Genomic DNA, 25569 nt, shown 5'->3' on the forward strand with positions numbered 1-25569 from the left:
ATATAGAAGTTGGGGAATGCAGTGATGTGGCCAAATTTGCAGATGACACTAAACTATTTAGGGTAGTAAAATCCACAACAGATTGTGAGGAACTCCAAAAGGATCTCTCCAAACTGGTTGAGTGAGCAACAAAATGGCAAATGCAGTTCAGTGTAAGCAAGTGTAAAGTGATGTCAAAAGGAGAGGAGAGCTGGTCTTGTGGTAGCAAGCATGACTTGTCCCCATAGCTAAGCAGGGTCCACCCTGGTTGCATATGAATGGGAGACTTGATGTGTGAGTACTGTAAGATATTCCCCTTAGGGGATGGAGCAGCTCTGGGAAGAGCAGAAGGTTCCATGTTCCCTCCCTGGTAAATCCAAGATAGGGCTGAGAGAGATTCCTGCCTGCAACCTTGGAGAAGCCGCTGCCAGTTTGTGTAGCCAATAGTGAGCTATTTATATTTTATATATTATCTATTATATTAATTCTCCTGGGTGTGCCATGGAATGTTCATCCCGGCTCCCAGCTGATTGGCTGGGCTCCGGCACACCCAGGAGACCAGAGGCGGCGGTGGGCATGGCCGGGGAGGCAAGCGGCAGACGGGCCCATCCGCGGAGGAAAGCGGCAGCGGTGGCAGGCCCGTCCGCGGAGGTGGCACTCAGTCCGCCAGCGGAGGCGGCACTCAGCCTGGCGGCAGGCCAGCCACAGGAGCAAGTGGCGGTGGCGGCAGTGGGCCCGGCCGCAGAGGTAGGCAGCGATGGCAGGCCCATCCACAGAGGTGGGCCCATCTGCGGAGGCGGCACTTGGCCCGGCAGCCTGGGCCCAGCCGCGGAGATGGCCGGAGACTGGGGAGGAGAGGTAACTGCTGGCCCCGAAAAGCGCACAGTTGCTCTCTGTGGGGTTGGCTAGTTATTGTTGTTTATTCAATTTCTATACCGCTCTTCAAAAAAATGGCTCAAGGTGGTTTACACAGAGAAATAATAAATAAATAAGATGGATCCCTGCCCTCAAAGGACTCACAACCTAAAAAGAAACATATGATAGACACCAGCAACAGTCACTGGAGATACTGTGTTGAGGTGGATAGGGCAAGTTATTCTCCCCCTGTTAAATAAAAGATAATCACCACATTAAAAGGTGCCTCTTTGCCAAGGTAGCAGGGGTTTAAAAGGTGCCTCTTTGCCAAGTTAGCAGGATTTGTCAAGTTAGCAGTTAGCTAGATGGACCTATGGTCTGACTCAGTATATGGCAGCTTCCTATGTTCCTATTATGCATATTGGGGCAAAAAAACCCCCCAAACTTACATATACGCTGATGGGGTCTAAGCTGTCAGTGACTGACTAGGAGAGAGATCTTGGGTGGACATGGTGGACAGCTCATTGAAAGTGTTGACTCAGTGTGCGTTCACGGTTTAAAAAAAAAAGCAAATTCCATGCTAGGGATCATTAGGAAGGGGGTTGAAAATAAAAATGCTAATATTATAATGCCCTTATACTAATCTATGGTGTGGCCAAATTTGTAGTACTGCGTACAGTTCTGGTCAACTTATCTTAAGGAGGACATTGTAGAACTGGAAAAGGTGCAGAAGAGGGCAACCAAGATGATCGGGCAGCCAAGATGATGATTATACACCTTCCTTATGAGGCACGGCTATAGCATCCAGAGCTTTTTTGTTTGGAAAAGAGGCGACTACAGGGAGACACGATAGAGGTGTATAAAATGATGTATGGAGTATAGAGAGTACAGAGAGAATGTTTTCTCCCTCTCTCCCAAAACTAGAACCAGGGCTCATCCCATGAAACTGAAGGTCAGGAAATTTAAGACCAGCAAAAATAAGTACTTTTCCAACACATCACATAATTCATCAATGGAATTCTCTGTCATGGGATGTGGTGATGGTCACTAGCTTGGATGGCTTTAAAAAAGGGCTTAGACAAATTTGCGGAGGACAGGTCTATCAATGGCTACTAGTCTGGTGCCTATAGGCCACCTCCAGCCTCAGAGGCAAGATGCCTCTAAATACCATTTGCTGGGGAGTGACAGCAAAAGAGAGGGCATGTTTTCACTTCTCAGAGACATCTGGTGGGCCACTGTGTGAAACAGGATGCTGGGCTAGATAGGCCTTGCACCTGATCCAGCAGGGCTGTTCTTAAATTTTATACCTGTTTAATTAGAATGTCATTGAATAGGAATTCAACCTGCTGCCTTAAGCATATTCATTTCTCAAAAAAGCAAAGTACTGTGAATTAGACTACAAATGGCTGTTTAGATGAGCATATATTTTGCCACATTGAACCATTTGGAACATCAGAAAAGAAGTTGTATATCTGTTATAAACAATGTTTTAACTCAGATATGAGCAACATTCACTCAGATTCTAGCCCTGCTTTTGGGTAGACTGCCAGTAGCTGCCATTAGTTTCTCCTCTTGAGTTAGATGAAATTTTAACTGGAAAGTATTTTAAAGTCTTGCCTGTATCATGGCTTCCAGTGTTGCCAATCCTGATGGAGGTCAACTGACTTTCAGAAAAGTTGGGACTTGTTAAAATACTTCCCTAATGGAGGCAGGACCATACAAGCAGAACAGAGGCCAGCAAGAACAAGAGAGAAACAGGGAGGTGCTCTTAAGAGCTAGAGGCAAATAATCTGGGATGCCACACACATGTTCCTTGCTGGGGAAGCTCATTACCACCATGGAGCCTGGGAGCATTGCAGGGCCCAGACACTACTTATTAAGTCGGATCCTTCCTTCTTTGCTCTGGGGTTTCAATAGATATCACTGAATTGCAATAAAGGCATCCATCTCTTTTTGTCTGGGTACAGGACTGAGCAACAATGTGCCGTTCGGCCAGTGACTGTTAGTATGTCCACAGGTAAATCTATTTAATCTCTCTGGATCTCATTTGTGTTCTCTAAACTGGTGGGGAGAGCAGGGAAAGAGAGAACACACACTACACTGGCTGATATGTCCCACAACACGTGCTGCTGTGGGCGTCAAACACATACCCACGTTTGTAATCAATCACACATTGAGATGCAACTTGCATTAGGAATCATGCAAGTCACGTTGTAACATGTGATTGCAAAACAGTAAGTAGTAGCAGAACAGCCCTATTGTGTATGGGCATGTGTTCCAGAAGACTGCAGTGGCATGGATGGTTCATCACCACCCACATTACACGTCAACCAAGTTGTCTTAGCTGTCCAATAAGATGTAAAATTAGCAAGCATGATTTACTGTGCTATAACAATATACTGTATAAGTAGAAAGAAAAATGGGGGGTGGGTGCATGTAAAGGTAATGCATGTAAAAAAGAAAGATAGGCAAAGGATGTCATCACAGAGCCTGTGGTTTTCTTTAGTAGAATACGGGAGGGGTTTATCATTGCCTCCGCCCACGCAGTATGAGATGATACCTTCCAGCATCTTCCTATATTGCTGCTACCTGATATAGTAGCAATGGGGATTTGAACTGGCAATCTTCTGCTTGTTAGTCAAACATTTCCCTGCTGTGCCACTTAAGGTACCACTAATGGTGCAGTGGGGAAATGCTGGCTTGCTAATAAAATCATTTCCCCACTGCACCATTAGGTGGCTTGAACCATGATAGGGTTTTTAAAATTATATTGTTGTTGGTTTTACAACTCATGATGTTATTAATTTGCTTTATGTCTGACTATGAAGGTAAGTGGCGAGGCGGGAGGCTTTTCTGCCATTGTTGTAGATATGATTTAATTTGTGTCTGTTTTTGTTGTAATTGAGTTTTTTTACTGTTTTAGTGTTGTTTTATTATGAATTGATGTTTCAATTCTTTGACCTTGGAGTCAAAGACAAGACAGCCTAAACCAATGTTCCCTCTAACAGGGATTCCCAGATGTTGTCTACAACCCCTATAATCCCCAAGCAAAAGCCATTGCAGCTGGGGATTCTGGGAGTTGTAGTCAACAACATCTTGGAATCCGTTAGAGGGAACACTGGCCTAAATATGCAAATGAATACATAATTTGAGGAGTGGAGTTGGTGTTCATGCCTTGGGATGTTCCCAGACCTCCAATCCATGGTTTGGAAAATACTCTGACCTGAGCCTAAGTCTCTGACTCAGTTGCTTCAGGTTGAGGATTGAATAAGTCTTAAAAGAAGGGTAAAAGGTGCTTTAGTGAGGAGCATAGAAGATTTCAAAGTATTCAGATATTATAGTGGTCAGGCCCAATGGCTTTCAGGTCAGGATTATCTAGGACCCTCCTTCAAACTACCAGTTAATTAAATGGCCATTAATTAAGCCATGTTAGGATATCAATCACCATGGCCTTAGTTTCCCAAACTTGCCCAGAATAAAATATATTTGCAGCACATGAGAACATAAGAACAGCCCTGATGGATCAGGCCCAAGGCCTATCTAGGCCAGCATCTTGTTTCCCACAGTGGCCCACCAAATGCCTCTAAGAAGCCCACAGGCAGGAGGTGAGGGCATGCCCTCTCTCTTGCTATTGTCCCCCAGCAACTGCTATTTAGAGGCCATTTGCCTCTGAGACTGGTGGTGGCCTATAGGCACCAGACTAGTAGACATTGATAGAACTTTCCTCTATGAATTTGTCTAAACCTCTTTTATAGCCATCCAATCTAGTGGCCATCACCATATCCTTCCTGTGGCAGAGAATCCCATAGCTTCATTACGCTCTGTGTGATAAAGTACTTCCTTTTGTTGCTCCTAAATTTCTGGGCACAAAATATCATCAAAATATTTGAGCTTCACACATCCTGTATAACATTTTGTACTTATAACACTTAGCAGAGTACAGTAATATTACCCAATACTGCTTGTATAAGAGTAAAGAAGAGAACCTCAGGATACTATCACCTGAGCACAGTACTTAAATATCTGATAACTCTCTTAATGAAAGCACCTTCAGGCTCTGATGGGTGGAGATGTCCCAGTTTTTCCAAGTCAGCAAAAAAAAAAAAAAAAAAAGGAAAAGGAAAAATGGAATTCTTAAAATTAACACATTGTAAACCTATTCTCTCATTTATCATTGCCCTGGTTCTTGTAAAGATGTTTGCTCCAGCAATTTTAAAAAAGTAAAGTGAAGGTTGCAACATTATAATGGTAAATGGATTTTACAGATATTCCTGTTTCCACCGCACTCATGTGAATAATTGCACAGATGTGTAAGATTTTCATTTGTGTGGTGGGTGGAAGAAATGAGGAGACAGATATAACATGGAAGCAGGGGAAGGGGAGAAAATAGGAGTCTCCAAATATAATAAATACAACATTCAATAGCCACAACCTCTTATCAGAATTGGTTAGGTATAGTCAGGTATAGTCAGGGAGAAATGTGAAATCCTATTACTTATAGAAAGCAAACTGAGAAGAGATGGGGAAATTACACGTAATAAGAGAGGGGGCATTTGGGGGGTGGCTGTGCCCACTAATATGGCTGCAGCCTTTATAAGTATCCAAGTTGACCCAAGGCAGTTTTCTAATTACTAATGCTCTGCAACTGACTTCACTGGGATAGAAATACTCTTGAACTGCCATGCAAAATTTAGCTATATCTGACATGCATTTACCATTCAAATGTCCTAGAATTTCACTATTGATCTGTGTAGTCAAAGGGACATGCACAGATTATCAGACTGAGACCAAAGACTGGAAAACGCAGGGAAACATAGTTTCCCAGGGAACAAACATTTGAAGCAGATTCATAAGACATTATAGCCCGAACTAATGATCAGTATGATGTCCTGTCCAATCGTTACTCAAGTCACTTTGACAAAACAAAACAAAAAGTCTGTCTTGATTACTAATGTAGAGGGAGGAAGTACAGAAAGGCTTCACTGAACGCGGGTTTAATGACACAAAATTTAATCCAGAATTAACTGAGCAACTCCTTCCATGAACGTTATTTTTCATTTGCTGGCTTTTGTAACATTTGAGGTATACCTTTCATTTTCCCATTACCTACATTTGGTGTCAAAACATTTCCATTTCTAGCCTCCTCACTCTCAATTATATACTGGAGAGAACAACTGGAGGCATGGCAAGTGAAGTGTCCTAGGCAGAGGATACTACCTTCACTCTCTCCCCTGGCATGAAAAGCTAGCCATAGGGATAGTACAGCATACAATAATATTTGTTAATGGCAGATCAGCAGGGACCAGCAAATCCTGCAGTGCTCCACGAGACACATGTCTGGACTGTGAGGACTGGAAGAAACAATGCTCCTTATTCCTGAAACGAAAGCTATACGAAAAGGCCTCTAATGACACCTATAACCCAATGAGACGGGAGAAGGAAGCATGGGAAGTGGCATCTAAGCAGGGAGAAGAGGAATTATAATTCCAGATATATTCATCACTAGTTTCCTTGGGATACCATCATTCTGCTCAGAATATTCAGTAGCAAAAAGTATAGCATTGTAAAAGGCACTGAAGAGGGTGTGATAAGAAAGAAATTTTCAGTAAAAAGCTTCAGTTGTCCCTGAACAATGGAGAAGAAATAAAACCCATGGACATAGGATATAGAAATTTTATTGTAGTCTATACAGTGGGTGGTGGGGGAAGCATTATAAGAATTGTTCTAAGCACAAACCTAGACTCATCTTCAGTAAGGATTGAAGACTACCACCAATGAAGAATTATCTTAAATTGAAGCAAAAGTAAACTCTTATGGATCTTTTGCGGACCGCAGTTTTAGGCATGAACACTTAAACATGAGCTACTTACTCAACATCACTTAACACAGATTTGTTACACCATAATCAATCATTCCAAGTCACAAACTAGATTATTAAAGAGTGGTAATACACATCAGTGGCATAGTGAGGATTCTATTCTCACTGCATGGTTGTTAACATGGAGTCTGGAGTGGTTATTCTGGATTGATTAACTTGTATTTAAAGGTGTGATCTGGTGTGCAACCTCCTATACTTTGGAATTCTCATAGCCTTTTTTGACAGGATGTGTAGTCCTGTTTTTATTGTTAATTTTTTAAAATATGTTTTTAAAAAGTGCCATCTTGTGTATTTGTATGTGCAAGTAATTCCACCTGTCAACATCCTGTCAAAAAAGGCTATGAGAATTCCAAAGTATAGGAGGTTGCACACCAGATCACACCTTTAAATACAAGTTAATCAATCCAGAATAACCACTTCAGACTCCATGTTAACAACCATGCAGTGAGAATAGAATCCTCACTATGCCACTGATGTGTATTACCACTCTTTAATAATCTAGTTTGTGACTTGGAATGATTGATTATGGTGTAACAAATCTGTGTTAAGTGATGTTGAGTAAGTAGCTCATGTTTAAGTGTTCAGGCCTAAAACTGCGGTCCGCAAAAGATCCATAAGAGTTTACTTTTGCTTCAGTTTAAGATAATTCTAAACTATATGCGTGGCCCAAATGCATGCATGAAGTTTGGGAGCTATAATAACCTATAAAACTAGTTCCAGTTATGTTTTTGTAGCATGATGCCAGCCAGTATTCTACCTTAAGCCTCCAAATGGGACCATGAGGATTATAACTAGCTCCTAAATTTTTTCTCTGGGACCTATTTTTAAAGTGCCAATTATTATATTGTTTTAGGTGTTTCTGAAGTTAATTGAGATAAACCAACTGTATGGCAGCTAATTCTTTGGTGAAAGTTTGTTAAAGCAGCCTGCAGGGTGCTCTCAGGGGCTGTCAAATGCCCCTTATCTTAAGGAGAGCATTCCTTGTTTGAGGACCAAAAATATTTATATACCGCTTTTCAAGCAAAGTTCCCCTCTAAAACACAACCAATTCCTCACATGACATTCAAACTCCCATGGAACGTATTATTGATGCCTTTTACTTCAGAGTTCAAAGCTCCTGTGTCTCTCACTTAAAAACTTGATACAATGTTCATATACGCACTTAACCACTAATGACTTATAGCCTGTTCCTGGGTAAGCATATGGCACTGAAGTAAACGCCACTGAGTTCAATTGAGTTTAAGCTAGTAAGTGTGCTTGTTGCCTAAAAAGACTAACCACCCAACTAAAGTTACACAGTCCTTTGCATACATGCACCACAATCCTAAGCATGTTGGGCACAATCCACGGGGAAGTTGTATGCAGGCCACTAGAGAGTGGACATCTCCCACCACTGTACAGCCTTTTATCAGTCACAACTCCATTTTTTTAAAAGACCCCAAGCATTTTTTGTACAATTTGGATGCCTGTTGCCAATCAGAAAATAAATGTATTAAATAAATATATTGTACAAGAAAAAAATGGCTTTAATCCCAAGTAGATGTATTTAGGATCAGAGTATAAGCAGAACTTGAGTGACAGAAAACCATATGAAACAACAGAGTTCTTAGGTGAATATGTCATCATATATGGAGGGGGACGGCCATGTTTGAACTTGTTCTGAGGAGTTTCAAAATAATTATTTATTATTATTTTACATTTTTATATCCTGTTCTTCCTCCAAGGAGCCCAGAGTGGTGTACTACATACTTAAGTTTCTCCTCACAACAACCCTGTGAAGTAGGTTAGGCTGAGAGAGAAATGACTGGCCCAGAGTCACCCAGCAAGTATCATGGCTGAATGGGGACTTGAACTCAGGCCTCCCCAGTCCAGCACTCTAACCACTACACCACGCTGGTGTAGGCATATACACGTCATCCCCTACCTATGACCGTTCCTCAGGGCTGGAAACAGGGTTGCCAACTCTGAAGCAACTCCTGGAGGTTTCTTTCCCGCGATGTTTCCCCCCCAAATATCAAGCCATTAAAGTCTCCAGGTCCAGAACTGCTTTCAGTAGTTATCGGAAGATTGATGCCGATCATCCCTGGAGCCTCCAGACTAACCCTGAAGGATCAGCAACCCTAAAGGGGCAACCTTTTAAAATGAATCCAATTCCAGAAAGAGTTGTCAGCGCAGCCAAAAGACAAAAGGCGCCGAGGCCTCTTGGAGAACAGAAAGCATGTTGGCAGCAGACACTTCTGTAGACAACAACGACCTAGGTCTCTTCGGGGGACATTCAAGCAGGCTAAGAAAAGCGGGCTTCCTCGTTCCTCTCGGTTTTGCCTTTCTCGCGAAAGGAGGAACGGACACACCAAGCTTCCCCCAGAGGGCCCGGAGGAGGCGCCCCTCTCTCCCCGCGCCGCGCTCCTCCGAGCGGCTGGAAAGCAACATACCCACCTTCCGCGCCTGCTGGATCATTTCGCGCACCACTTCCTTGACGTGAGGCGCGTGGTCTTCCTTGCGCGGGTGGGTGAAGAGAGCCAGGCGGCTGACTCCGCGGTAGAACGTGTGGTTGGTCCACCCCAAGTCCAGCGGGGGGATCTCGGTGTCGGAGCGCTCGGGCCAGTAGGCCAGAGACAGCGGCTTCCCCGAGGGCCCAAGGAGAGGCTTGCCGCCCTCCAAGTGCGCCTCGTAAGCGCGCCAGCCGCCCCGCAGGGCCTGCCGCTCACGGCTGGAGAGGAAGTCGCGCAGCTGCTCCTTCTTCAGCCGCTCCTTGTACCCCTTTTCCCCCTGGGCGACCAGGACTTCGACGGCCCGCCGCTGCTCCTCGCTGTAGTAGAACCGCGGCTGGCTGTCGCTGACCTTCTCGTTCACATGCCCGTCCTCCAGGCAGAGCTGCTGCGAGCCCGCCATGCTCCCTCCACGCCACCGCCACGACTCCCTCACTGTCGAGTTGGAACAGCTAACAATACCTGGAGCCCGGCAAGGATGAGGAGGAGCTGCCTTGCCCCGCCTTCCCTTACCTGGGCTGCATAGGTGAAGCCAGGCGAGACTCGGCCTGAACAGCTGCCTCCCTTCCAGCGGCCGAATCAGACAGGTAGGCTTGCCAGCTCTCCGGGAGATGACTACCGAAAGCAGCCCTTGGGGTTTTTAGTGGCTTGTGGGGGTGGGGGTAGCTGCAGGTCGGGATTGGCATCAGTGGCCCTTGGGCCTCAGTAGCTGCCCGATGATGCCAACTCCTGCCCAACTGCCCTGATGCTGGCCGTCTGCCCTTCTCGTGTAGTTGTCAGCTCCACCTGAAGCTATTCCTGGAGGATCCAGGAATAGCTTCAGTCAGAGCTGACAACTATACCATAGGGGCAGATGGCCAGCTCTCTCTGGACAGGGCAGAGGTGGCTGCATCTTCCTGCTGTCATTGATCCCCCTACTTTTTCCATGTCCAGAGGGAACAGGAAGATGAGCAGAAGTTCCTGCTCCTCCTCCTCCTCGCTACTGTCACTGCTTACTCACCCTTCCAACAAGCAATAGTGATAAGGAGCAGTTGCGGCCTCCCCATGATCTTTCCGTTTGTCTTTTCCATCTAGGCAATGCAGTGGTTGGGCTCTGGGGGGTATCCCTGCTGAGCCTCAGTTGCTCACCTGCCCTTTTCACGTTGCTGCCTGGCAGGAGAGAGGCAGAGTGAGCACAGGAACGGAACCAGCTGTGTACCCTCACCTGTGCTCCATCTCCCTTTGGGCTGTGCTGGGGTTAGAAGCACTCTCTCTGAATGGCATGGTAGTTTCTTTCTGCACCACTCAGAGGAAGAGCGGATGGAGGTGGAGATGGCTTCTCACTACCTCTGTTCATTTCTCACCTACTCACATACTAGTTCTTTTGTGGATTGCAGTGTTGGATTGGGCAGACCCTGTTCTTTCTCTGGGCAACAAAGAAATGAGGGGGCAGGGGGCAGTGTCAGCAAGGAGCCTCTGCTTCCACTTGCTACCTGTGCTTTCTCTCTCTCTCTCAAGTGTAGGAGGTCACCCTAAAACACTGCTCCACTCAGAGAGAGAGAACGGTTGAGTGGAAGGGCTGAGCAACTGTGAAAAGCAGCCACTTCCTTCTCTAGCTTACTTGTGTGATCTCTCTTTCTGGGCAGTGCAGCTGTAGGGACTGGGTGCACTCTTCTACCACCTAACCTCTGTGCTGCCCAGACAGAGAACACAGGCAAGCAAACAAAGGAGGTTGCATCATGCAGATGCCTCTGCTCATTTGCTCAGCTGCTTTTTCACTCGGAGCGGAACAGCAGTGAGGCCTGGGCCACTCAGAGAGAGAGAGAGAGCACAGATGAGCAAGTAAGCGGAGGTTGTGGTGGCTGGCTGCACAGAACTGCCTCAATTCACTCTCTTCCTCAGGGTGATGCAGCAGAAAGCCACTTGGGGAGAACCAGGGGCGTAACTATGATCGGGCAAGGGGAGGCAGCTGTCTAGGGGCCCTGGCCTCTGAGGGGGCCCTCCAGAGACATGTCACGTGCCTCCCCTCACCAGCGCCTGCCGCAGCTCCTTTAATTTGAATTATTTTATTTTTTAAAAAAATTTCCCTCCACGTTTGTGCAAGCACGCTGTATTTTCTTGCCCTCCTTCCCCCCTCCCTTTTCCCTTGTCAGCTCCTCCTCCTCCTTCTCCATCCATTGGCTGGCGGCACCCCACATGATAAAGGAAAGGAAAGGCAGGCACATGATTGGGTGCTTCGGCTCTGCTTCTTGGACGCTGACGCCGCTGAGACCCCTCCCCACACACCCTGCCCTGCTTCTTCTCGGGGCAGGAGCACTCTCTCTTCCCCCTCTTTTGTCACTCCTTTTTTTGTTGCACACACAACACCCGAGATTGTCTTTGGGATGGGCATAATTTCGCTGCCCTCCCCCCTTCCCGCCGCGTCCCCCTGGCCGGGCCTGGCCTCTGCTTCACCGAGCAGCGTGGGCGGGAAGGCGGCACCAAAGGCTCCACAGCCGGCTGCAGCCGAGGGCAGAAGGAGGGACCCACGCAAGCCCCACTCTCGGCAGCCTCTGAAGGCGGTAGTTCCGAAGGCATCGCTGGCGAGATGGCTTGCTTCTAGGAGCCCCTCCATCTCGAGCCCTCTGTGGCTTGTTGCATTAGGAGGAAGGCCACGGCTGGGGAATATGAGGGAAGCCTAGGCCGTGGGGATGGGGATCGTTGTGGGAAGTTCTCTCTGTGTGCGCGGGCATGCGCCCTTAACTATTGAATACGTGATGGGGAGCAAAGTGGAGTGAAGGCACAAAGGCACCTAGGAAAGGATGGGTTGTGTGTGCGCATGTATTGGGGCTGGGGGTCTCTGTAGGGTAATGGGGTACTGTGGTTCAGCTTCAGCAAGGTTCCCGGAACTGCAGTGTGTCAGTGTCCGTGAGAGAAGAAGGAGAAGATGGATGGAGAACTGTAAGCTTCAGGAGTTCACACGATCAAAAGCCCACTGTGCAAGGCAAGGCTTTTAGAAGATGGTGTGTGTGTGTGAAAGAGAAGGTGTGTTCGATGGGGCAGGTTTATGTACCTTGGTCGTCTCCTCCACCACCACCCCATACCTTTTTATAGAGAGGTGCAGGCAAAAGAGCCTGATCGCCGCCCCCTCCTGCTCTCTTCCCCCACAACCTCCCCTATTTCAGACACCAAGAACTGCAGCTAAAGGCTGAACCAGTTCCCTTTGTGACATCCTCCTCTCCGAGATCCAGACCGAAAGGGTGCCTTCCTCTGTGTCTGATCGGGCCCTACTCCCTCCCCACCTTTTCTTCCCTAAAGATGCCGCGGACTGAGACAAGCAGCACGCCCTCCCTCGCTGCCTTGCTACTAGGCGCTGAAACAAGAGGATGTTGCAAGGAATGAATGGGTTCGTTTCCTGTCTGAGCTGGACCTGCAGAGAGAGAAGAGAGAGGGGGGTGCATGTGTGGCCCACCACACGCCATTATTATAGGGCTCAGTTGCTTAATGCATAGCACACCATGGGTCCTAGAGAACAGATCATCAGAAACCTGTGGACCACCTTCTCCGCCAGACTCTGCATACTCCTGCCTGCCTGCACCAGCGAACGCAATGCTAAGTTCCTTCATTTCTCCACATGTGTTCAATTCCTTTCCCTTCTTTCTCCTCGGATATTGCAAAATCAACCTCCTCCACCCCCACCGCTCCTTGCACTGCCTGCTCTCGGCCATTGGGCGGATTCTTCCTAAGCCACGCCCCCTCGTACACATTGTTTTAGTGAGTGGAGTTTAGCCTGAAGAGTTGCGATCTTGCAGGAGGAAGGCCTCCTCCTGGCTGTGGGCCGCATCCTCAAGACGCCTTTGGGGCCCTCCATTGCATCCGGATCTCTGTAGGAAGCAGTGCTGTCAACTCTGAATAATGCCACTTTGGGAGATTCCCCCCAGCCACCTCCACCATCAGCCCCACAAATATTCTTCACAATATCAAGCTAGCTATTTAGCTATCACATTTATATACTGCCCCATATAAAATCTCTGGGCAAGTTACAAATTAGAATACTATTAAAACCTTAAATCACATAAAACACATTAAAATAAACTTTAAAACATTATAAACTAAAAACTTGATAAAATAGGTGTGTTTTCAAGAGTCGCTTAAAAATATTGTGAAGTGTGTTTGTGTGTGTATATCAGCGAGGGGCCAATTTTAAAATCTTGTCTCTGGGCCCACTCCAACCTTGCTACGCCCCTGGGGAGAACGTTTCAACTCAGAGCGCTACCCGGGGGAGAGCACAAGTGAATCAGTGGTGACTGTTCTTGCAGCTGCCTCTGCTGCTTGCTTATGCAGGTGGCAACAGCACTGCAGCAAGCAGTCACTGCTTCTACTCACTCACTTGTGCTTGCTCTCTCTGGGTAACCCAGTGGTTGAGATGGGGCACGAGGTTGGGGGAGGCAGGGTGGAAGATGGGAGTTGACCAAGGGCATGTTGGTGAGGGCCCTACAGACCTGGAGCCAGCCCTGAGAAAGGACCGTGGAAAGCAAAAAAATGGAAAACTAACAGTGTGTGCTCTGAAGTTTCCATTCTAGTTGGCCAAACCCCGCCCCCCCCCCACACAAAGCACCTGTATGTTGGTCAAGTGGAACCATAAAATCCATATAATATGTATTTCATATATATATATAAACTGCATCAAATGGCAATTCAATTAATATATCCAGTATTTATATTCATGTGAACCGTATTTCTGCCACCTCCTTTTCAGCAGTGTTCTGATGTGTGTCTTAGAAATATTTCACACATTGCCATTTGATGTAATTCCTGTTATTTTGAGTAGCCTTCCTAGATATGACACACGCTAAGTTCATCTGAGGAAGTCCGTCTCCAGTTACCACTGGTACGTCTGGTGGCGACTCATAGGCGGGCCTTCTCTGTAGCTGCTCCTGGACTGTGGAATGCACTCCCTGCAGAAATCCGTAATTTGAATTCTTTATTGGTTTTTAGGAGAGACCTTCAGACCTATCTGTTTGGCCTGGCCTTCCAAGGTTTTTTAAATTGTTTTAAAGGGTTTTAATTGTACCTGGTTTTCAGGATTTTAAAATTGTTTTATTGTTTGATGTTTTATGGTACTTTATAATTTTAATTGTTGATTTTTTTTAACTGTCTTTGTTTTATTGTAAACTGCCCTGAGCCAATTCTGGAAGGGCGATATAAAAATTGAATAAATAAAATAATAAATAATATTATTTGCAATGACCATTCGTAAGTGGGTTGGGATTTTTGGGGGTCATTTGTTTCAGTATGTCACCAGTGCATCATTCTAAAGTAAGACACAAGTGTGTGGGGTGTGTGTGTGTGTGTCTTGGGGTTGGGGTCATCCGCTCTGTTGCCAGATTTGGCTTTTTAAAAGCCAAATTTTGGGTTACGGCCCATTTGACTCACAAGTATACCCCTGAGGTTCTGGCAACAGAAACCATCCTAGAAGCCTGAGTAGCAATACATTTGTAAAAACAACAACAAAACAAGCCCCATCATTTCACAAAGCTTCTTGTTCATACAGACCATCCCACGTAGGCATAGAGCAAGCGTCAGGTGAAAAATTAAGAGAAACCTCCAGGTTTACACACACACTACATCCCCGCACCTTCCCCACTGAAAGCCTCACTGAAAGGCATTTTTAATCTGCCAGAAGTGGTGAGTCGGTTAGCAAGAGTCTGTAGGTCTATTTACATTTGATAAGTAAACAATTAGCAACTTGCAAGATGTAAATAAAACCGGGCAATTGTTCCTGCAAGTTTGCAGAGCAACTGCAGCTTCTTTTGTGGACTTTTTTATTTCTTTAACATTATAATATGGACTTCACCCAGATTTCAGAGGGCTCGGTGCAAATGCATTGAGGGATGAGGGAGAGCCCCAGGCTCTGCCAATAATACAGGAAAAACAGCATCCCGTTCAGGACAAGATATTTTTGCCGCAGATATGGGACTTCCCATATAATATGGGACTGTTGGGAATGCTATAAGACAGTGATCTTCATGATTTTTCAAACAGGAACTATTTTGGTTAAAAACTTGTCAGCGCAAGAGTGATTTCCCATTATGCTGACTTCTGCTCGTGCTGTACTTTCCCCAGTGGTGAAGGGGGACTTTAAGAGCAATATAGGGGCAGGGAGGGGGGCTTCAAGAGCAATATATCTCTGTCAAGCCCCAGCGCCATCTTCAAAGATGCTCACAAACTGCTGGGAAGTGGGGCTCAAGAGGGCTCTATTTCTCTTAAAGGAGCCCCAATAGTACTCAGAAAAGTGAAGCACTGTATGAGCGGTGTGGTGCTTTGGCTTTAGCCGTACCATCAAATGTTGATGTTTGTGTTGATGCCATCAACATATAATCAAACGTTGATGCTCATACTGAATGTTTGTGCTTTGGCTTTAGCCATACCATCAGCAACAGCTTTTGCTCCAGCCTTGATTTCAGCTCGGATCCAAGCCTCTGGTTTGGACCTGTCTTCAGACCCAAACCGTACACCATGCTTCGTTGCCCTACGGAATAGGACCCTAGAGACCCAACCACCTCTGGACTTTTATTGGAATCAGATGCTATCCTGTTTTCCTGGCTTGTGAGTGGCACATTTGTCTCTCCTTTTTCCTGCCTTCTTGCTTTGTTCCTGTGAGGAGATCCATCAACGCAAGCTATCCTGCAAGTGTGACAGACACACCACCAGATATTGGATTAGGTATTACTAATTGCCTATCTCACTATATCTCCTCACCCGCTTTTCTCTTTAAGTCTGAAGCTGCTTTCCAGGCCCTTTCTCTAGGGAGCCCTGAGCTCATTCTGCAATAATTCGGACCTTAAGCTAAAATGCCTCTTCTTGAGATTCCAAACTAGCACTATTAGTTAATATTTTATTGCCTCCTTGCCTGCTTAATCAATTTTTCTCTTCTTGTACCCGTAATTCCCTAAATAAATATGATCATACCACATTTCTGTCTCCTCCTCATTTTCCAGGCCAAAACTTTGCACACATTTATTCTGTAATGAACTGTTTTACCTAGTCATGCTGATTCCCCCATATTAGCCCAAAAGCCCAATTTGAGTGTTAGCCAGCCCTATGGAATGGTCTCATTAACAATGGGTTGCTGTGTGGGAGACCTCCATTTAAATGAACACAAGATTCACATCAGTAGTGCTTGATGGATTGCACTCCCAAGTGCACAGTGATGTTAATGGCAATACAGTTTGCTAGAACCAGGAAGAATGGCCTTTTATGACTGGGGGGAAAAGCATTCTAACTTTTCTTTTAATGTAAAATGCTCTGATAGCTTAGTATGATGTCAGGTTGCCTCGTGGGCTGAACTGCTCTTTGCGTGTGTTGGGCAAATGTTATTTGATGGGAAGTGGAGAGAGGAAACTCTTAGGAACATAGGAAACTATCATATACTGAGTCAGACCATTGGTCTATCTAGCTCAGTATTGTCTTCACAGACTGGCAGCGGCTTCTCCAAGGTTGCAGGCAGGAATCTCTCTCAGCCCTATCTTGGAGAAGCCAGGGAGGGAACTTGAAACCTTCTGCTCTTCCCAGAGTGGCTACATCCCCTGAGGGGAATATCTTGCAGTGCTCACACATCAAGTCTCCCATTCATATGTAACCAGGGCAGACCCTGCTTAGCTAAGGGGACAAGTCATGCTTGCTACCACAAGACCAACTATTTATTTATTTAACATATTAATATACTGCCCAAAACTTATATCTCTGGGGGTTTACAATAAAACATCACAAATTAAAATGTTCAAAAAATTAAAATAATTTAAAATTTAAAACAAAGTTAAAATCTATAAATCTAAGTAGTCTGATTGAAAGCCTGGTTGAACAAATGTGTCTTAACTGCCTTCTTCAAAGTTATCGAAGATGGGGAGGCTCTTATTTCAATAGGGAGGGAATGCATTCCAAAGCCTCGGGGCAGCAGTGGAGAGGGCCCATCCTTAATGATTTATTTGTGTGTGTATGGTTTTTTTTAAAACAACAATATAGATAGCTGCTCATCAGACAAGAACAGTACAGATGGATTAGTAGGCAAAGAGTGTTGATGGTGAGGCATTAAACATTATGCCTGATGAATGTAATTTATGACACAGATTTCTAGGCGTTCAAATGCATTGCTGTGCCAGTGGTGCATCAGTTTTATTTACAGTGTACATTCAGTGTAACGAAGACTATCTTTTAATTGTTTAATTTTCTGGAAAAAACAAAAAGTGTATGCATTAATAACAATACAAAGGGTGATTATCAGTAAAATTCTTAATTCTAACCATTAGCTTGGATCCAGGGTTGCTTGAGCAAAACAGTATTCATGCAACAGAATCAGATCTTTCCTGCTCTCTTCCCCACTATAACTCCCTCAAAAGCTTTGTGTCAAGGGGGCTTCCTGTGGGTCAAGGGTGCTTCTGGAACAGTGTGGGATGTGCACTACCAGCAGAAGACCAGGGGCCACTGAAAGATTGCACCCCCTCCCTTCCAGGAAGGACACAGAGAAGACCAGCCTAGTTCTAGCCATCATTCAGAAATGTAGCAGCTACAGGGAGCTTTCTTTGCCACTCCTTGTCAGAAAGAACACTCTTCTCATGCTCTCAGTTGCCCTCCATTGTTCAGAGGAACAAGGACTGTTGGATACTTTGAACAAGGGCTGCTGGGTAGGGTTTTTATAAAATTGTTTTAAAGTGTTGTAAGCCATCTTGGGGATAATTTGATCACAGGTTGGGGTATAAATGATTAAATTTATAAATATATACATTTATTCTTCATGTTACCACATGATCATGTCCTCTTCCAACTTGTAGTTATCTCTCCCTCCATTATCCTTTCATTCCATCATTTAATCAACCTACATGATACCATTCAAACATGCTCCACTATCATCAGATTAATATTTTGCCCATTACCTCCAAAACTCTTGAACATGCTGCTTATTTCCATTGCCTGATCTTTCTGCCCTCCAGCTCCTCTCTTGACCAGCTACAATATGGCTTCCAAGCTTGCAATTCACTGCAACTAGTTACATCAATTTATCTGACGATCTTGCTGCTAAATTCACAGTTCTCTATTCTCATCCTTATTGACTTCTCTGCTGCCTTTGATACAGCTAATCAGCTGTCTTGCTTCATGCCTTAGGTTTCCATAACACCATCTTCAGCTGGTTCTTTTCCTACCTGCTTAATTGCTCGTTCAACATTTCATGTTGGATGAAACGCTCAACATTTCAACATGGTGAATCTCTTCCTTTACATTCTCCCTCTTGATTGGGTCCTCTGTTCCTGACCCACTGCTGTTCTATCTACATGTTATCCTTGGATAATCTCAACAAATTCCTTGGCTTTCAGAAGTAGGAACATAGGAAGCTGCCATATACCGAGTCAGACCATTGGTCTATCTAGCTCAGTATTGCCTTCACAGACTGGCAGTGGCTTCTCCAAGGTTGCAGGCAGGAATCTCTGATCACCTCCAACTCTGCTTCTCTGTCGCAGAAGATTTCCCCCTTTTTCAGTCCCACATCTCCTGCTTATATATTTCACTTGGATATTTCTTCATGGTCTCAAAGTGGGCATATCTAAGACTGAGCTTTTCTCTCTAACTATATATCCATTGACAGTATCACTATTTACTCTGATGATTAATCATGAAGACTTGGCTATGTCATTGATCTTTCCTTCTTCTTTGTTCTCCATTCTCATTGTGTTGCTAAGTAATGTCACTTTCTCCCAAACAACAAAATATGGCACTTCCTCTTTACTCCCTTGTTAAAAGCTCTGGTTTATGCAGAGGCGCTCTTACCCCTGGACTTTGGGGCTGAAGTCCAGAGCCTCCACAGCCCCTGGGGCCCCCCAATTCTTCTTTAGTCTGGTTGGTGTGGTCTCCCAGCCAAGCATGATGATGCTTAATTTGCGGGGTGGGTGGGAGCCTCCAAAGGCTTTTAGGTCCAGGCTCCAAAATACCTAGGTGCCCTTCTGAGTTTATGCCCTAGTCACCTTCTGATTTGAGTATTGCAGTGCTCTCTCCTACTTTCTGCCTGAAATCTTGGAGAGTCACTGCCAGTCAGTGTAGACAGTACTCAACTATATACAGGGGTGCAGCTATAATTGATCAGATGGGTTCAACAAATCCAGGCCCCCCAGCTCCACCCCTTCCTATTTTTAATCTCCCTCACTCCAAGGGGCCGCTGGAGAGAGGGGTGAACATGGGGCCCCTCTCTCCTAGCTGTGCCCCTGACTGGATAGACCAATGGTTTGGTTCCGTATAAGGCAACTTGAAGCTTCCTATGTTCCTTAGTGTACAAATGACATTATATATATATAAATGGTTGCAATAGAAAATTGGGACAATATATCCATGCAGGACTGTATATGTACTTAGAACAATAGGTACATTAATAAAGTAAACTTATCTTTCAACATATGATTAAACACTTATTTTGCAAGTTATATTCTTTCTCTCTCTCCCGAGCTTTCACTGTGAAAAGAATGAAAGCTAATGGGTAAGGAACATTTGCTGTCATTTACCTGGTCCTGGAGCTTTGATTATATGCAGTTGGCAGATCAATTTATGCATGATCATTACCTTCCAAAATTTAACAGGGATTGAATGAATCCCTGGCATCGAATGAATCCATCTTTCAAGTATGCTGCTTTCACTTCCTTGCCAGACAATTTTAGCTGCTCAAAATAAGTAGAAAGGAAGGTCCTTGTGTGGATTTAGGGGATGATCTCTGTTTATATGATGGAGTAAAACTATTTTAGGATTACTGTAAGTGGGAAAAGTATGGTGCACTGCTTCCACTTTTCTGCCAGACAATTTTGGCAGCTCAGAATAAGGAAGAAAGAAGATCCTTATGTGGAATTAAGGGATGATCCTTGTCTATATGATGGAGTAAAATGATCCTTTTTGATGTGATGGTTCAAGAGTTCACCACACTTGAAGAATACCATATCTCAGAATTTCTGCATGGTTTAAAAATCCCAGCAGCTATAGAAAAATGAACCAACTTATCTGTATTGTTTCTAACATTTTGGACCACAGTGCTAATGAAATCTGAGAAACATCATAGGTGTTGCATACCAACACCTACAGGTATCATTATTTTATGTTGTATTCGTGCATGTTGGTGCAGATGATGAGTCTGTAGGTTGAATTTCAGGTTTTCCCGTCTTGGTCTGATTGTATTTTCCCCTCTAGGTTGGCTTCCCAAGCCAAGGTATACAAAAGTGGAGAGCCTGCAACACTAGTAAGTATTAGTTGACAGATGTGGAGAAGAAGACCTTTTGTTGGTAAAGCCTCTGTATGGAAAACATTTTCAGGTAGAGTCAGGTCTTTGGTGACTTCTTATGTGTGGCTGCATCAGAACATAGTGGCTGATAGCACTGCACTAGGGCAAACAAGCAGCACTAGTGCAAGGATGTTGTGCTCACTAGTGTCTCTAAGTCAGGAATTAGTGTTCTGAACTAGTGTTGTGCTGGTGCAACAGAGGTGCTTATGTAACCTATGGTGCATCCCTTGCTGTGAAACCTGTTCCTCAGTCCTTATATGTTGCAGGGAACGAAACAAAGATAACCATTATCCCTATTGTGCAATCAGACTAAGAGCACAAGAAATTGAGCAACTCTGAGCATTTGCTCAGTGACGTGAACTTCTTGCATGTGTGCATCTTTGTGCATTGCATTCGCGCAGTGTTAGTCTGCATGTCAGCCCTTGAATTTGTCAGTATTGATAAAATGAGATGGTGCCCAGCCCCTCATTTTGCTGTAGTGTTTGAAAGGGAATCATTTTCTGATGTTCTACCATGCTTTGTGAATTTAATCTTGTTTCCATATGTGGAAGTTGAGGAGACTGTAAACATATGTATTAACTCTGTGAGACAGTCAATGGAGAAAACCCAGGGATCAATTTGCACCATCTTTCCCAGACTTTTCAGGATGGTATTAATTACAGAACTATCTATAAAGTCATTCTTATGTCCAAACGGTAGAGAGCAGAAGGAAAGGCAGGCTCCTACCTTCCTGCTAGTATACGACACAAGCTTCCTCTAGGCTCTGCTGCTCATGTACCCACAAGAACAGCACAGCGACAAGCTCCAGAGCTCCAATGGGAGGGGGGAACTCACACTGCATCCTCCCGGATTCAACAATACAATGTGCGAGCAGTGGAACTTCTGCTCTCAACATTGCAGCAGCATGCCTGTCCCCTCTGCCTGAGTCGTTAAAAAACATGGCTGCTGGCCTTGGGCATACCGTTAATAAGACAAAGGGAGACAAATGTCTCCTGGCCCACAGCCTCTGAGAGGCCCACATGGCCAGTCTTTGCCCTCTCTACAGTCCTGTAGCCAGGAGTGTGAGCTGCAGTCCCCCCAAGCAGGTTCTCTGTGACTCCCAATTTCCCTTTTGTCAGTTGGAGCAGAGGAGAGCGGCAGCGGCTGCAGCACCAGCAGAGAGACTTCTTGAGCTCCTCCGCCGCTCGATAACTGAGTGCAGTTAGGACGGAGCTGGGACTGGGAGCTAGCAAGCTGTTCAAGTGGAAAAGAAAGTCAAGCAACTCTTATCTCTGTGTGTTGTGGGTGTGTGATTTGTTTTTTTCCTGCTTCCCACATTCATGGAGTGTGTATCTGTGTGTGTGTGTGTGTGTGTGTGTGTGTGTGTGTGTGAGAGAGAGAGAGAGAGAGAGAGAGAGAGAGAGAGAGAGAGATTGTGCCTGAGCTATGTTTAACTTTTGAAAAATGATTTTAAATGATTGGGTTCTTCCCTCTAAATCCTCATGACCCATGTGAAGTGATCTTCTTCCAACATGCAATGAGTCATTTTCCTCTCTGTGGAAAGGAAAGAGGGGGTGGTGGCAGGGGGGTTATTGATTGGTTCTTTGATGGTGCCGTGGTTGTTGAAAATATATTCAATTGTTTTTCAACCAACCAAAGTACTCAAATATATGTTCCTTGCTCCCAGAATGGCTCACAATACTTAAGGGTTGGGGAAGAGTGGAGCTAGCCTCGCATCCTTCCTGACTGTCTGCTAATTTTAAACTGGTTTGCCTGGATATCCCTTCACCTGCCTTTTCCAAATGAAAAATGTTGTTGTTGTTGTTTGTTTTTAAAAATCCTTCCATGCTACAGCCCTGACAAAAATTGTTAAGCTTGGAACAGAAGCTTCCTTTGGAATCCACAGAAGGGGAGGAGAACTTGTCTTGTGGTAGCAAGAATGTGTTGCCCTCTTATATTTCACAAAGTTGATACTGTTGTATTATTTGGTTCTGCTGTTGTTTACACCTTGTAACTGTAGTCTCCTGTCCTCTGTTAATCTGCTACAGTACACTATATTACACGTGTCCTTTACTCCATACCAAGCTAACACCTCCAAAGGGAGAAGGAAGATGTATTTATCTATATTGGCTGACAGACAGACTAGCAAGGCACTTGCATAACAAGAAAAGTTGTCCTAGTGTAACAGGGCTACATAGCTGTGCTAAACAATGGGCATTTGCAGAATTGTGTTACTGCACTATAGTGATCTTGCACAAAAGTTTATTTTAAAACAAATGAAGCATGCTGCAGGTTGTTCAATGTGTGGGTCACTCCCAGCACTGTCCCCATGCTAAGCCCCACTTTTTAACTCTGCATTTAGCTGAGGTTAAGCAACCTGTGGTTCACTTAACTTTGGCTGGCAATCATCTAGTTGATCACCACCAGGTTAAATAGCTTCCCCCTGGCCCACCGTCATTTCAGGCAGCAAGCCAGGGGGAAGGAGCAGCCGTGCTGAGCACAGCGGCTGCTCTAATGAGAGCAACGACTGCGCTCATGCAGCAGGGAACCCTGGAATCAGTGTTCCCTCTAAAGTGTGTGCATGTGTGTGCACGCACAAGTTTTTAAATGTCCGCTCAGTTAATTTTAGATCCCACTCAGAATGAGTCAGGAAGGTCCCATTCTGAATGCATGTGTGCACACACTGCCTTGATACTGCCACCCAGAACAAAACTCATCCCATGCACAGATGAAAAGAATTAGAGGGAACGCTGCCTGGGATGCGGAGGTGTGTGTGTGAGAGAGAGTCCTCCCACTTTCAGCATCTCCCTCCACCATACCACTGCTCGTGTGGGCATGTGGTGCAGCGGAGGGGAAGATGGTGGCTGCTTGTCTGCCAGGGAAGGCAAGTGAGCTTCTGCCTTTCCTGCAGGCCACCCTCCCCTACCCCAAGGTTGTGTAAAAGACCTCACAGGCTACTTTTTCACTTTTACCTGACCTTTACATTGGCATACCATTTTAAAACAATGATAGTCAGCATTTATGTGACTTAGAAATACGTGTATTATTTATTAAAAATAAATGCAGCTGAAAAATAAAATAATACAGAGAGCAAGAGAGTCAAACAACCAAAATCAGCTTAGGCCAAACATCTGACAGAACTAAAAAAGCAGCCCCCAGAAAGGCCTGCAGTGTATGAGCCATGAAGGAAAAAAAGAGAGAAAGAAAGCCAAAGATGGTGAATAAAGTTGATATTGTCTTTATTCTGTATAACCTGACACATTTTGAGTGTGCCTCTTCCTCAGACGTAAATATGCTGTATCTTTGTTCTCTTATTGGGAATTATATTCTGTGTGGCACTTACGATAAGGCCCAGTCCTGCTAACCACACCTCCAAGGGTGGCAGGGTATAGAGCATGGCTTCTGCTGAGAAACTTAACACTACAAGCTTAGCAAGCAGATGAGAGAAGACAGGACTTAAGGTGTTCTGGGCCCAAACCATATAAAGCAGCTTTAAAGGTAATTAACAGCACTTTGCGTTGCACTTGGAGCTTTTCCAAACAGCAAGTAAATGCAACTTCACTATTCTTAGGCTGGGGTGGAGTGGGGGGAGTTCATACCACTTGCAGCAATGTCAGGACAGTGACAGAAGGTGCCATTCATACAGCCAATGGCATTATCAGCTTTGCTCCTGATGAGTCACAGTTACTGTGCATTATATGTGTCCTTAAAAAGTAACACTTCAGTGCAGTGCTTCAAACAGCTTAACTTTAGATACTTCTTTCTACAGTAAAGCCACCTGTCTGGGAAAGCTCCTGGAAACTAATTAGGAGCCAGGGATGACCAAGCATCAGGGAATTAGCATGATTCCTCTCTTGAACACATAACAACAGCCTGGCCAGTGGCCACAACGTTCTAGATCAATTGGAGTTTCCAAAAACTTTTCAGAAGCAACTCCCTGGAGATTGTGTTAAAGTAGCCCAATCTCAATTTAAACAAGGCATGAGTGACAGTGGCCAGAGCCGTATGTGACTTGAAAGTATGCCAGAATATGCAGCAGTCAAGCTTGGATGAATGCCCCCATATATGTTGAATTTCTCCCAGGCAATCTTATTAGGCCTAAGTTTATGTTCCTGGTTTCATCCTAGATGTTTCCTAAAGCCACTTAAGATGTCCTTACAGAAACATTGCCTCTTATTGCAGTCTTCCACTTACTCTAATTACTTAGCCTCTCCTTCCTCCTCCAAATGCCTTCCACATATATTCCGATCACTTGGCCCTAATTACTTCACTTTACAGTGCCTTACAGGTTGTGTACTAGATAAAAGATGCGACACCTTATATTTAACATTTAATTGTAGCTGTGTTTGTCCTTAATGTATGTGTCCCTTGCCAGCCTCTCCTGTGTAATTTTAGTTCCTAAATAGCGTGTCTCATGATATATTCTTAGATAATTCCCCAGCGGTGTTTTTCTTTTCTTCCTGGTGGGTGTGTCATATGAACCCATCTAAGTTCGGTTCCCCAGCTGTCTACCCAACATTCTATTAACTTTCTTTGCCACAAACTCTCAGAAAACGCCCGAAAAGGTTTCTGTCACAAACACTTGTTCAAAAACTTTAGATGCCTGGCTGTGTCTGCAAAATCCTAATTTACAGCCTTTTTGTTTCTATAGCTAGTCCATGTCACCCTCCTCAAAAGTATCAATAATCAGTTTCTGTGCTGGAAACAAACTAGTGCATGTACCAATTAAAAGTGAACTAGCTGATCCTGCACAGAGCATCTGTGTGCTCTTTGGGGCCAGCGGTTACCTTTCCCCCCAACTTCTGCCCAGTTTCTGCTTCTGGGCCCAGCCACCTCTCCTCCCCACTGCCACCTCTGCCCCCCTTTCTTTCCCCACTCCTGGGCCTTGCCTCCGTGTCCAGGCCAGGCCTGCCACCTCTGGCCTCCATGGCTGGGCCACTGCCGTGACAACCAATCCTTCTGGATGCGCCTCAGCCAATCAGGTGCATCTGCCACCCAGCCAATCAGCTGGGCTCTGGGATGCACATTCCAAGGCACACCCAGGAGAAATAATATAATAGATTTTGCGGAGAATAGTGGATGGTTCCTGGTGATCAGAATGAGATATAGATCCCCAAGGG

General features: G+C 45.0%; 1 protein-coding gene across 1 annotated transcript in view; it reads right to left on the reverse strand.

Moving 5' to 3' along the window:
- The window catches only part of FAM83F (family with sequence similarity 83 member F), a 36447-nt gene extending 26811 nt beyond the window's left edge, over positions 1-9636 (reverse strand). The window contains exon 1 of the mRNA XM_053252006.1: positions 9149-9636. Within this exon, the coding sequence (XP_053107981.1) occupies positions 9149-9604 (456 nt within the window). The 5' untranslated portion in view covers positions 9605-9636. The remainder of the gene's footprint in view (positions 1-9148) is intronic.
- Positions 9637-25569: the final 15933 nt, after the last annotated feature.

Source organism: Hemicordylus capensis, chromosome 5 (genome assembly GCF_027244095.1).
Source record: "Hemicordylus capensis ecotype Gifberg chromosome 5, rHemCap1.1.pri, whole genome shotgun sequence".
Taxonomy (NCBI): Eukaryota; Metazoa; Chordata; class Lepidosauria; order Squamata; family Cordylidae; genus Hemicordylus; species Hemicordylus capensis.